This window comes from Takifugu flavidus, chromosome 21, assembly GCF_003711565.1.
Source record: "Takifugu flavidus isolate HTHZ2018 chromosome 21, ASM371156v2, whole genome shotgun sequence".
NCBI classification, from domain to species: Eukaryota; Metazoa; Chordata; class Actinopteri; order Tetraodontiformes; family Tetraodontidae; genus Takifugu; species Takifugu flavidus.
In genome coordinates this window covers 3,606,104-3,620,319 of record NC_079540.1, presented here as the reverse complement: position 1 = coordinate 3,620,319, position 14,216 = coordinate 3,606,104, and the positions used below count along the sequence as shown (strand labels likewise).

Here is a 14,216-nt window from a genome sequence, read left to right as displayed (position 1 = left end):
AATGAACAGGTGATAGCCAGGAGTGGGGGGATTATTTGGAATAAAGAGCCATTACGATTCAACCCTCAAACTTAGCTTGAATTAAATTTCCCTCCCATGCAGTCCTTTGATTAGCTGTGCTTCCACTGACTATCCTATCACTGACTAATCCCATCAACTTCCAGTAAGGCTCATTTTTGACGCCTTTGTGCTAACAATAAACATAGCTCTTAATGTCTCCACAGAAATTTAGGCTGCAGGTGTACATACATGCTGCTTTGACGGGTCGTTGGTGGTGCTCCTGAATCATGACTGATTGCCAGCCAAGCGGCCCAGACTCAGACAGAGCCGGCTCTGCTCCCCCAGTTGTTCCAGGCCTCCCTGGCTTCACTTGTGTCTATCTGCACACATCAAAGTTTTTAAATTAATCAGAAGCGCAGCCAGTCTTTGCACAACTAAAGCCCTCAGATCACCAGCCGAGGGCTCACCAGGAGCATTTGAATATTTAACACTCTGCCAAATCGATTACCTTGTGGCACCAGAGCGTGCCAGTGTGTGGCAGATTATGAATTATGCTTTGTGTATAATGCTGAATGTGTACGTTAAACCTTCACTAGCCTCATTCTATATTGCATACTTATTGTTGATCGGCATGCGCAGTACTCTTTTATATCCTTTAGGTATCCCTGTGCTGCTGTAACACTGGATATTTCCCATCATGGGACTAATAAAGGTGGGTCTTATGTCCTTTTCCAGTACTTTGAAAATAGAGGGCACAAAGACAACATCAGTCTAATTCCAAGTGGTCAAATTATGACCCACTTGCGCTGCCGTATTTTTAATCCATGGTACAGTATTTCATGAGGGTCTGATCATGATCCCCTAATCCAGACCCCAAACCTCGGTGGTCCATTCTCACCACAGGTCATTAAAAAAAACAACACATTTGTCAGATGTTAATTTGTTTTTGACGTCCTAACCCAAAACAGTATTATTAACCAGATCAGTGAAAAGCCCCATGGGGCCGAAAACATGCCCTGAGAGACTGTGAATGCCGAAAGACCCTCCCCAAAGAACAGGGAGGGAGAAGTTTTCCAATAATAGAAGTAATGTTTTTCTCAGTTCTGAAATACTAAATTTCATTACTTATTGTTTTTTTGTTTTTTTTAAAAATGTTATGAAAGTTATCAGTCAGTCACTCCAAATTAGTCTCAAACAGTGTCGTCTGGTTAGAAATAAATGGTTTGTTTTCAGGCAGAGTGACAGTTTTATCTGGAGCTTTTTGCTCAGAAATATGAAAAATCACTATTTTATATAAGTGAAATTCAGGGAGGTTTGTTTCTTTTCTCTTGATAGCCAAGGTGACAGACTTGTAATTATTGCACTTGGATTACCCAAATACACTGACTGATCACCTGGAATGGGGAAATTGGAAATGCTTTTAGAGAGTTAAGAAAAGTTGACAACAAAAACAAGGTATTAAAAAGTGACCAGTCTGTCAGCTGGTATCAAATTGTCAAAAAAACAAACCTCACAACATTTGAAATAATGGGGAAAACATTCAACCTCATTTCTGCAGAACCACTTATGTACTTATACCAACTCAACAGCTTTTACTTGTCATTCAGCTTTTACTAGTCATTCCGACTCTTCTTTGGTTTGGTAAGAGGCAATTTTACTTTAAAATGAATAACATGGGATGGCTAATTTTCTGAATTTAATCAATCTGTCCCTGATGTCGTAAAGCAACGGGTTGCATGAAGGGTAGTAAAGTGATGAAGAAGACAAAAAGACCCACTGGCCCCTTGTGTTCAAGTACAAGCAAACCAGAAGGAACATTGGAGGAAGGACTTTTGGTTCTACAGCAACACTGTGACCTTTTAGCACCATCTCGACACTGAGTATGTACTAATTAGGGTTTGGAATAAATGATATATATCTGCTTTTTTTTACATTTATATTTCCCCTCCCATATTTTTGATATTAATTCAAACCACCTGATGTAGAGTTTAGAACATGAAAACGACATCAACTATTAAAAACATTGATATTAAAGGTAAGACTTACATGTGATGGACTGGGACTCTACATGGAGTAAACGGTGAAGTGGCAGAAAGAAAGAAAGGATATAAGATTGCCCATCAGGCTGTTTATTTAGATGTTTATCTAGTCCCAAGTCCTCTCAGTTCCAAACACACCAGAGAGGCTCTGGGAGATCATGATGGTCTAAGCCAAACTCTAAATTCTGCCAGGTTCCAGTGCTCCTTGGCTGTGTGGAGAGGTAATTCATTCAGAATAAATGTAGGGTGCCACCACATGTGGAGTGCTTTGTTGAGATAGCTATGTCCAGCCAAACGAGTCCTTTACCCTGTCCCTGAAGAACAATCCTCAAAGCGTCAACGACAACTCAGTTTATGCCGGGCTCAGTAACGGGGGCTTTATCAGTCCTTGGATGAGCACAGCTAGAATTTGGATGAATGAGAGCAGGGGGCGCTTTGTCCGGACAGCCGTCTGATACCAGTGTAGGGAGGAAGCCTGGAAACTGCATTTCTGTCTGTGAGCCGGCATCAAACGAGGGGCCAAAGTGAAATTCTGGCTTCAGAAACCTTTCTGGGATCTGATCCATAAATGAATAAATGTTTGGTCAAGCATTAGAAAAATGGTGGCACAGTGTAAAAGAGAGAAAGAGAAAAAACTCAGTTTCATTCGTACCTCCGTTTTCGCTCCTGTCCACTATGGCCTTGTCCACTCCATCCTCCCTCCTAATCAGTCAGTGCGCTCCAGCCCCGGAGCCCACGATAAGGGACAGCAACAGGCTCCAACCAGTAGAACGATGGGTTTTTGCTGTTCCATTTACATCTCAGGACTTCAAATCCCAAGTACTCAAGTGCAGCCTTAAAGTGTCTCTTCACTACTCCCTCGTCTGGTCTGTGCTAGTGCTTTTTTGTGTCCCTGTGATTGCTGCGCTCATTTTACTTTCCATTTCTCCCTTATGAAATTTGACTCGAATCCATAGAATTCAACATAACTCATCCTGTGTGATCAAAATGAATTTAAAGACTCTTTTCCATGTTTTTACCCTTTATTGCATCACACAACAGTATATAATTGCAGTATAGACCCTCTTGACACGAGTTGTGTGGCTTGTATAACGTATGTGCCCTATGTGCCCTAAGCTATAGACTATTGGCCCACAGGTGTTACGGGTCAAAAATGCAGGCAGGTTGTAAGACATCTCCTTGTAAATAGGGGTGGCTTTATGCTCCTGCTGTTAGGATGGAGTTGAACACGCAGGCCAAGCTTCTGAGTTACCAGCCAATTTATTTCATTCAATTCACCTGAGATCCTGGATAACAGCGGCCGAAGTAAACATCCTCGACAGGGTTACTGTGATGCGCCTGGGGATGCACCAGTCCTCTAGGGGAGGGGGGGATCTCACAGCGGATGAAAGGAAACAGTTGTCGTGGCATCGCTGATTGCAATGTCTCCTGGGTGTCTTCTGCTGGGGGGGATTTCGGATGATCCTCTTTAACCTGCTGCAAGAATGAGTCAGCTTCAACAGGAAGCAGCCAAACCGAAGGGAGGATTCTCTCAGCTTTCTGGTTCAGATTTAGATTCCATCTTCATGTCCCAGAGCCAGTATTTAAAAAGGGAACCTTCCTGCTAAGGCAACTCACAGCTGGTTAAGTCAGCCGGAATGTTGTGGAAAATGTGTCCACAGGGGGGTTTCTCACGTCTCAACAGCTTTAAACACGCAGCACATTACCACCAAAGACTCACTGACGGTAACATCCTGTAACAAGTTGCTGTTGAAATCAAGCAAAAGGCACCATTAACGAGAGGATTATGTCCCACGAGTCTCCAGCCAAGATGTTCCGTCTTATTGCAACTCAATTTTCCCACCTTTACTACCTGTTTTGAGAGAGAATGGCCTTCACTTACCAGGTAATTGGTGACACCTCAATACTGCACCATAATCACCCAGGAACCTCTGGGGAAAAGAACCAATAGACACTCTAATGACTGTGATTCCACAGCCACAGGCAATAAAAAGAAGAAAAAAGCCTTTCTTGCATTTACCATGTCATCATTTCATCCTCAGGGCTGCCTCCTCCATTTTCCTTTTATTCTGACCTCTTCCTCATCCCATCTCGTGCCCCCCGAGAAGGCTTCAGACGGTGGCCTTTCTGCAGGGCGAGCTATGGCCGCTCTGCTGACAGACTCATCCACACCTAATTACCCACAAGTCTCTTGGAGGGCAAATGTAGAGTGACTGGGGCATACTGTCATCTACTGATGCGCCTCCAGCCAAGCTCTGCAGATCACTACAGCAGAGTCAGAGGAGTCTTTTTAATCCATATCCCTTGAACAACTGTGTCCAGACAGAAGAACGAGGTCTCTGATTGATCAATTTGAAAATTTATTTTCATATAAAAAGACACTATGAAAACATTAGATGACTACTTTATACAGTCTTATGTATAAAAAGAACAGAAATGACGAGGTGAAAGAAAGGGGTCGCAGACGTAACCACAGGAAGGTGTGACGGTAGCAGAAGCCGGTGAATCACTGAAGGCAGAAGTTGGAGGTAAATGTGAGCAGGTTTTGGAGTGAAGCTGCATTGTGGGCTCTCTGGTGTTTTCGGTCGGATCGGTGGGCCCACCCACACCCACACACACACACACACACACGACGGAAAACACGAACACGAATATTCCGAGAATGCGTATTTCCACCATTCATCACAAGCAAAAACTAGAGATGCTCGATAAGAAAACGGATCATTTTTTCCGTGCATCTCTAATAAAAAATACAGTAAAAGATGACCTATTGGTGTATTGATAAAAAAAACAAAACAACGAAACATTTCAGTCGAATGACATCTTACTTACCCCTGCTGGAGGCGAAAACTTAAAAAAAAAACACATTTCAGGGTTACTGAGCAAAACATGGGAGCGAAATCTCACAAAAATCAACTTTTTTTTTTTTAATGAATCAGACGCAGACTTTGCCGTGTCAAAAGGTACACAGATGCGAGCGGTGAGGGGGGTTTCGAGGGTGAAACCCACCTCGTTTTCTCAACAGGGGGTTTGTAGATCTTGAAAGGTTATAGCGGGGTTGCGAGTTTGCCGTACCATCTGCGCTGCACTGCTCTGCAACCACATGAGTGGTCTTTAAACAGATGGTTGGAGGACTGTTCTGGAAAATGTCAGAACAAATCATCATCTCTGGATAATTTGCTTTCTACGCTCCCCATTTGCATCTCTGCCTTCCGTATATGCTGATGACGCTCTTCTCTTCTGATGATTCCATCAATGACATCTCTCTGATTGTACATCAGTAAGAGCTCTAAGTAATCAGGGCATCCAGTGAAGCATTGTCTCCCCCCGCCTTGGGTTAGAGGGCTGATGTGAGGATGAGGAATCTGCCTGCCTGCTAGCAATATTTTGCACTGGGTTTTAACATCACAATCTGTGTGCAGGGCGAGCAACAAGGCGCAAAAGTGAGGGCAGGACTGTATTTGAACCCATGACTGAAGTCTGAAAAAAAGGAATTCAATTTAGCTGAGGTGTTTTTAGCTTCACGTAACGCTGACGGAAGGCTAACGAGAATTGCGGGAGACCTAGCTGATGTTAAACAGGAAGCTAAACAAAGCTTGGGTTCTGTTCGGGTTGAAAAATACTTTTTTTTAAGGATTATTGGGAACTGCAGGGATGGATTAGCAGTCGCTAAAAGTTTCACAGTTATAGCAGAAAGGAGGAATAAAAAGGAGAGAATATCTTCCCCTTTTCCCTCACGTACATAAAATGTGGCACAAATCATCTGAAAAAGCTAGCTCATGTTAATACTCTGTGTGTTTCCTTTCCTTTTTATACAATCTACATGGGTTAAATCTCACAGGAATTTTCAAAAATATGTATATATAAGAAGAAAGAAAAGAAGGCCGTGCGAGCACAAACAGAACCGTTTTAAAAAGATGAAAATTCTCCTTGAATAGTTAGACCACTGAACACAACTCAGTTTTCTTTTCCAGCTGTATTATTTCTTCATGAAAAGTTTCAAACCTCCGGGAGTTTCAAACTAAAACAGGGGAAAAGCACAAAAAGGAGAAATACAACGTTGCCACGGAGAATGTGAGAGGGATGATCGCAGAGGGCCGGTGAGCTGAAAGAACATTTTTAGAAAAGCAGAGAGAATGGCACATGTCATTGAGCAGCTCCCCCCCCCCCCATTCTTTTCCATCCCAAATGATGAAAAAGAAATGATCATGTGAGACCGAGACATAGAATGCTTTCGTCATCCATTAGAAAAGAAATAAACGGATGCAGAGTGCCGGGGAGGGTGGGGCTACAAGTATGAGAAATCTTAGTGACATTTTCTTCTCCTTGCTATAAAAAGAACGGTGCAGAAATATTCATCTCAACCCACCCCCTTTAAAATCAAATGGTTTTAAACTTTTTTTTTTGCCTTTTTTTCCCTCTGCAGAATAAAATCAAGACTGTTTTTTTTTCTTTTTCCTTCCGGAAATAAGTTTATCATAGCTTTGCTTTTTCTTCTTTTAAAGTTCATTTAAAAATCAGTCACAGACGTGTCGAGCCCCTGTTCTTACTTCTCAGTAGTCTTTTTGCGAAAATATATCGTAGAACAGTCTCCTTTCCACCGTGTCTGCCCGCTGCGGTGGTAAACAAATACAATATCGGATCCGACGGAGCACATCGGTGGAGACGGGGTGCGGCGTGTGCGAAACCTTTGCAGAAATTCACTTATGTATAGCCTTTCAGGAGTTCATGGTGGCGATGCGTGAGCGCACGTATCAGAGCGGCTGAGCCTCCTCACACCTCAGTCTGAAAGTCCCCCTCGGAGGAGTCGGGTGTGTTGGCGGAGGAGGAGTCCCAGTTCTTATTGTGCAGTTCCATCCGGTCCTTCTGCTCCCCAGGCACGATGGACAGCTCGGGGGTCATGTTCTTGAAGCTGTCCCAGGAGCTCTGGTCCTCTGGGTTTGACTTGTCCTTGATGGAGGAGGGAAAGGAAAATGGCCGTATAAGACGTAGCATGTTGCTGATGGGGAGTGTGACACAAAACCTCCACAAAGGGGGGAATGTTGCCAGTGATGCTCTAAACGCTCTTGAGTCAACACCCCTGGTCTAGAGCATCTAGAGTCTAGACGCTCTAGACCAGGGGTGTTGAAAGCTAGAACTCTTTCCACCTGGGTTTTCTGTCTCTTTCACAAAGGCAGGTGGGAGCCTAGGACCTGGTTGGATTGTGGCCCCCCAGGTCTCGGTTTCCACACCTCCTTTCTAGATCAGGGAGTCTGTTTTCTGCCATGTGAGGAAAGCCAATACCATAGATGTTTTGTATAACAACTAATGTGGAAGACCTTAGCAAAAATGACTGTCAACGTTTAATCTAAGCTATGAACAAGTTCACTTCATTTTGGAGGTCACTCTCTCTCCCAATAAACGTCAGTGAGACTCGGGGTCATTGTTCAATGTTGATTTTTACTCCATTTCATCGTAAAGTAAATATGAGCAAGATTCCACACTGCCCTAACCGTAGCTTAGATGAGCTCGTCTGCATATGCATCCACAAGAAAGTTACAGGGATGGAGTGTGGACATCACACTATTCAGGCAGATAACACAGTGAACCATGGATTGTTAGCTCATGTGGCCTCAAGCTACGACAGAAATGTGTAGATTTAACTTCTCGCCATCATTAGTCTCCCAGATCTGCACTCGGTTTGACGTGTTAAAGTGGCCGAACTGCTTTTATTTCCACTTCACGCTGACATGCTGCGGCACACAGCGCATTCATTAGCAACAATAGTCATTCAGATGAGGCCTTGCTGTCAATGCTTTACATGCAGGCCTGAGGCAACAGGGCACCCTGATATGACCTCCTGGAGAGCTCAGATGCTTTGGATTCAGTTATTTAAAAAAAAATCAAGATGGCTCCCATCACTTGAAGCAGTCGGATCGCGCTTCTTGGGAAATACTGTATATTTTGTGTTCACTGGCATTCTTTTTTAACACCTTGACATGCTGGAAGTTCTCTTTTCTGCCTGTAAACACAACGTTGCCAACATTGTTTTGGCAAGTGGATGTTTGACAATAAACTCCCATTAACTCCCACACAGTTCCTGACCACGTTAGCATGATTCTGGAAGCATCAGCACATAAAACGTTGGCATTTGGTCAAAATTATGTTACTTTACAAATGTCGGAAAAACCAAACATACGTTACCTTCCTTCGCAGCACTTTAGCATCATTATCAAACATCACCATTTAGCTCATACTGTACCTGAGATGATAACGTTTATAGAGCACATTTCCTGAGCAATACAAAACAAACTTCCGGGCAGAGTTAACGGCTTCACACCTATGAGCGAGGACACGTTGTCCCAGATGACGAGAGGAGAAAACCGTGGCAGCCATTAAGAACCCTACTGCAGCAGAGCCTGCAGGCTAACACAAAGCTAAACATTTGATACTTTTATACGATGATGACGAGGATGATGAGCATCTCTTGGAGGACTAAACAAGGTCCCGCTACATGCAGGAAAATAACAAGTTGTCATCAACATCTAAACAGAGGCATGATGGGAAAAACAGCAGTGTACAAATCTCTCTCTATACCCCAAGTAATAATTTGCAATCAGTGGAATAGTGTGAAAGAAAGAGCCCATGAGGCTCTCGTTAGGTACTGGATGACCTCCTATTCTGTTGGCACAGCAACTCCCAAAACACAATTTTCTATTGGTCTTCATGAAACTAGCTGCCAGTTGCTGCTAGCCGCTTCAACACTCCCAGACGTCGGGCAAACGTCACAGCTTTGCCGAGTCCTCGTGCAAAGTCGGGTTGTCCCTGTCACCAGAAGGTCGATTCAGAGCTTGGGGAACCCTGTGTCTCTCTTCATCATGCTGATAAGACACCCACCCACCAGACACTTTATTGATCCGCAGAAGCAAAGCACATCCTGTATCCTGTTGCCTTGTTAGGGAACGCTAGGTGGCGATATTTATTATCATTCTCCCTATGAGACAGCTTGACTGCTGGTAAAATGAATACAAAAGGAATAATATAGAAGCCATTCTGCATGCTAAATGCTGGTGACGGAGCATTTTGGGATGCAGGAGGATGGGTAATGCAGCAGTTAAGCTCAACAATATCCCTGGGAGACCAGGCTAATGTGATTGTGCTGCCACTGCATGTCTAGCCATTCTTTCTCACCGCCTCTCGCCTGCCTACTTTCCTCGCTTGATCCAAAGCCTCATCACATCCCTCACTTTCCCTCTTTCTACCAGACACCCCTTGACTTCCACTCACTCTTCACCTCCAGGAGACACCTCCTTTCCCTCTTTGTTCACAAGACTGGAGGCAAAAGACCAGGAGGGGTGTGGGGCAGCGAAGTCTGCCCCCAAAATAACAGCAATTTATTTATTTATTTTTTTGCCTCAGTAAGGTGAAGGAGAAGTTTCACTTTGGCATTGTCACCTTTGCCCTTTCTTTCATGTCTTATCCTCCTAAACCCCGCCCTGTAGCCCTGTCACGACAAAATACATGCGTGCACGCTGGCAGTGTTGGCAGGGGCGCAGATGTATCATCAATGTGGGAGTATTTTAACATCCTGAGTTGCTAAAGCTATGGGGGAAGCTGATGAAGCAAGGACACGATGACTGATGGGAACTACAGCTGCAATCAGGACAGTCGTGGGCGAAAAAGTAGTCCCACCAAAAAAGCCGCAAGAGCGAGCACGCATCGCCGCGCTAGAGGCATTACAACTCATGTATTGTAAATAATGTTGATAGAGGATAACTAATGTGCTTATTAGTGCATGAAAATGCTATCCACACTGTCTGCATTATTGATTTGATGCTGGTGCGAGTCCACACGGCTCTGGAAATAGGATGCTGTAAAGTAGACACTGCTGAGTAGGTATGTTCTGCCTCTGGCTTAAAAAAAAACCCTCCCACCATTGCAGAATTGGTACTCCAACTGAGGAGTGCAGCAAGACCACTGCAAGAGAAAAACATGGGAAGAGGGGAAAAAAAAAGGTCCTCAAGATTACTCAAATTGTTTTCTTTTCAAATTCAATTTCTTTTCCATCTGGCCCCCAAATTTTTCCCTATAGAGGGTTTAACAGCTTAGCTAACACCGTTTTCCTTTTGTTGTTGAGCATTGTTCGGAAAAGTTTGTGTGGCGAACAATGGCGCCGTCTGGGTCCTCAGTGGGTTGTTTACAACAAAAAGGCAAGAAAAGCTGAGAAGTTTGGAGAGCATGTTATATTTGAGGTGGGAAGAGAGCTTGAAAGTTTGGATTTGCAAGTTTTCCCATGAAAAATCTAAAATATCTCCGAGTCCTATTGTCCTCACCCAATCCATCTTTAAACTGAAGCGATCATTGAATGGACAATCTATTTGCTTTGATATCATCAAATAAATAAATAACTAAATCATTCTTGTTTCATTTGTTCGCTCTGATTGCCAATTTCTTTTGTTTCTGATTGTAAAAAGGAACAAATGCTTAAATCACGCAGCCTCCAGTGGAACGACCACTGGATTTAGCAGCGTTCCAATCAAAATGGCGAGATGAGGAGCTCGCTCAGCAGCCGTAATTGCAGTCGGAGCTGAATATTCATCAACGGGGTGTTGTTGAAACAGAAAAAGGAGAGCACATTTCCCTTACATGTTAACAATCGACAATTCAAGCAAAGGAATGCTTGGCAAGGTTACCAAAAGTGTTAGGTTCTACTCTTCTGATCCAGAGTGAGGCCTTCAGAGTCATGGGAGTGTGAGGAAGGTGTGTGTTAGTCTGTCTTTCTGGGATGAAGGTGGCATGAAGCATTACTGTGGGTGAGTGGGTTGAACTTTACCTTTGTTGAACTGGATGCCCATGGTTCTGTTGACTGTCTGGCTATATTCAAACTGGGACACGACAACAAGCATGCAACACAAGGCCCGGTCAGCCAATAAAGGACGCCAAAGAGGAAACAAAAAAAGGAGAAATCGATGAAGAAAAATGTGGCAGTGTGACAAAGAAAAGACACACACAGTATGCAACACAATTGAATCACTTTCACAGGTGAAATCACGACAACCGTGGAGGACGTGGATACCAGAAAATGTGTCTTTGTTCACAAGTGGGTTCTCTAAAGCTTTCCGTTTGTGGTGACCCGCAATCGCAATCAAGAGAGGTCAGTGGAGTTTGGCAATGATGCCCCAGGGAGGGCAAGAAGAGACGTTTCATTATATACCCCTTCGGAAGCTGCGTCGCAAATCATAAGGTCCTTCAAAGGAACTGGATCTGAGCAATGCAAGTCTAATCAATTCCATTAGTGCAACACATCGAGGCAAATGAGCAATCAGACACACACACACGCACTTTTCGGCCGCCAGCAATGCCACCAAAGCCTGTTTATGGTAAAACCAGCAATAGACTCAGCCCTTTTCACCTCCTTTAATTTGCCCAAGGACATTAAATAAGCTAAATTAACATTGTGCTTGTCCGTGCACGACGCCAGTGTTAGACTTGTTCCGCCTGGGCTGACCATCGGCTCATTAGGGGCTTCTGACAGAACCGGTACGCTAACGCCACACTCTGCTGGAGCTTTCACGGGCAATTTGCGCGGAGGGGTGAAAACAGTTGACGAGTTTATGTTCGGCGCGGGGAAAAGGAGGGCGAGGAAATAATTAAAAACAAGCTAATGAGAGGAATTCATTATTCAATTAATGCCTCCAATGTGCCGAGAGGGCAGAGTTTAGAGGGAGAAATGGAGAAATAAGGGTCACCGGTAAGAATGAAAATGTCAGGGCATGAAGATGAATAGAAGAGAGAATGATGTATAATGATGAAACGGAGAGGAGGACTTGGTTTATTGCAGGGATGTGAAAATGAGGCCTGCTGCTTTAATACCAGAAAATTGACTATCGAGACCGATTGGGGGTTCCAAGTGCTGGCAATTAGTCAAATCTCAAACCCCGAGTTCTGCTTTCCTTTTATATTGTTGTCCATCCTGCAGTACCCTGCACGGCTCCTCGCAGTCAAGCTAGAGAGTTACAAACCAGACACGCTTCATTTCATCTAGACCACGGCAGATGAAGGCATGGGATTATGTCCCATCTGAGGAGTAATAAATGAATAAGCCAGCCCATTACACAGCGTGAACCCTTTTCCCCGAGCTCCTCTCGCGTCGATCCGTGCACTCGGCTCCGTTTCCACGCGGGGCGCAGCATTGCTGGGCATCACATGCAAATGCGTGTTACGACCTTCTGAACCCTGTGGAGAGGATAGAAAATGATGGGCTTACTCCACAGCAGCGGAGGCCAGGACGTGGTTTCAAATCTAAACATTAGCAGAGGCGGTAATGCTGATGCATGCTGCGTTGGACACACTGCTGTCAGCTAAGTCTTCCAGTAACCCCACAGAATCCATTTGTCCCCATCCTTCATTAGTACAGCCAAATGAAACTGTCCCCCTCCCAGCCCCCCTCCGCTGGCTCCTGACAGGGGCTTCTACTGTCCTTTAAAGCAGCAGGATTTCAACTAGCTTTCCCCATTAGCATGCATGCAAATGAACACTTCTTATTCATTTAAACAACATTCTCCATTAGCCTTCATGTAAATGCCCACTTTCCATTCACTTCAACGACACATTCCATCTTGTTACACTTGATTTAAGGTCACTAGCCTCTGTTGAGGCGCCAACAATAACAAAGGCTAACGATCTACAGTCAATCAGCGACGCCCCCTGCGTATTCTGTCGCCGCTTTCCTGAATGCAAAAGAGTTGCCGGGACATCTAAGACCGATCTTTGCTCCGTTCCCGGCGAGCCATTGTACAAAGTAGATTTTGAAAGGTGGCACGTATGTTTTGCTAAAACAGCAGTGGCGTAAGTAACGGCGGCCGGCACCGTCGGAACGAGGACATAGCTGCACTAGCCAATAGTGATTTCTCCGAATGGTGAATCCAGTGATATATCACGGCCTATCGCTCCATTCTTTTGCACACCCTGTGCATAACTTACCCATGCTAGCTGCAGTGGGAAGGATAATCCATTCCTGGGCAAAGCAGGCCGATAACAGTGTGAGTGGGTGGGACGGACCTATCGTGAGGCTCCATGCATGATGACTTGAAGCCCACCACAGTAGAAAAGCTAATTCCAATGGGAAAGAACTTCAGGTGGGTGTATGTGACATTTTCTGGTATCCACTCATCCTCTTAACACATGCAAAGCAGAGTTCCTACCTTCTCAGACAAGTGAAATGGGTGCGACTTCCTCTGACCCAGTGGACCCCAGGGACATTTCCTATCTTTCATCAGCACCCAAACAAAGTGCTGCCTATCTGGCCCATTTTAGTGCCAATGAACTAGTTTATGAGCAGACTATCAAAGTTTATGGGCTGGTTATAAATCGATCCGGATGGTTCATTGTATTTATGAACTGATTTATCACTTCGTTATGGTGTTTAGCCCATAAGGTTTAATTCGGGCACTGAAATGGGCACAATAAGTTTAGGAGTGTCACGCCACACACAACAACGCTGGCTCTGTCACGGGTAAAAACGGCAGTGCTTCATCAGACCATCTTATAAACCCATCGGTTCTAGGTTGTAAAATTCAGAATGGACTTGTACAGGACCTGATGGAGGAAGGTGGAGGCTAATGTTTTACAGCGCCAGGCCACCAGGGGGCTGTCTAATAGGCGGTCTGAACAAAGATGCCACATTACTCATGTCACACCGTCACAATGAGCACGTGAAAGCAAAGTTTGACTCTATTTCTGTGTCTGACAGGGAGGCGCTCAGGGTTTCCTTGTCCAGATACACAGAAACAGCAAACTATGAAGGACACAACTCAGCGGGATTTAGAATGAGTTATGGGGGGTTTACTGCACAGGGTTTATGTGAGTTTAGCATCTTACTTTGGCTTTCTTTGTAAACGAGGGACGCTCGGCGCACTAGTAATGGCTCTGTGTTTTGCCTCGGTGGCGGGGGAGGGGGCACCTGTACACGGGGGCCAAGGTGGTTAGAGACCCTTATAGGCTGTTTAGAATGGGGGTTAACATACGGTTTTAGATGCGTTAGTGGAGAAATGGTCGGGATGGGGGGGTCGATGAAATTTTCCAGATTATCGTCACCCGAGGAGATGACTCAACGTCATCAGTCGAGTGAGAGGGCGGAGAGGACATGGACCGTTTTTTTCTGGAAGTGGATCATTAACAGATGAGATGCATAACGGG

General features: G+C 44.6%; 1 protein-coding gene across 16 annotated transcripts in view; it reads right to left on the bottom strand.

Annotated features, from left to right (window-relative positions):
- Positions 1 to 4,382: 4,382 nt before the first annotated feature.
- Positions 4,383 to 14,216, bottom strand: part of adgrb2 (adhesion G protein-coupled receptor B2) — a 138,497-nt gene continuing 128,663 nt past the window's right edge. For 13 of the 16 annotated variants that reach the window (XM_057020423.1, XM_057020424.1, XM_057020415.1 and 10 more), the window contains one exon: positions 4,383 to 6,989. In XM_057020423.1, coding sequence (XP_056876403.1) covers positions 6,813 to 6,989 — 177 coding nt within the window. In that variant the 3' untranslated portion in view covers positions 4,383 to 6,812. Of the gene's footprint in view, positions 6,990 to 10,851; positions 10,904 to 11,961; positions 13,981 to 14,216 lie in introns of those variants that run through there. The other 3 variants (XM_057020418.1, XM_057020420.1, XM_057020419.1) reach the window with 3 other exon arrangements.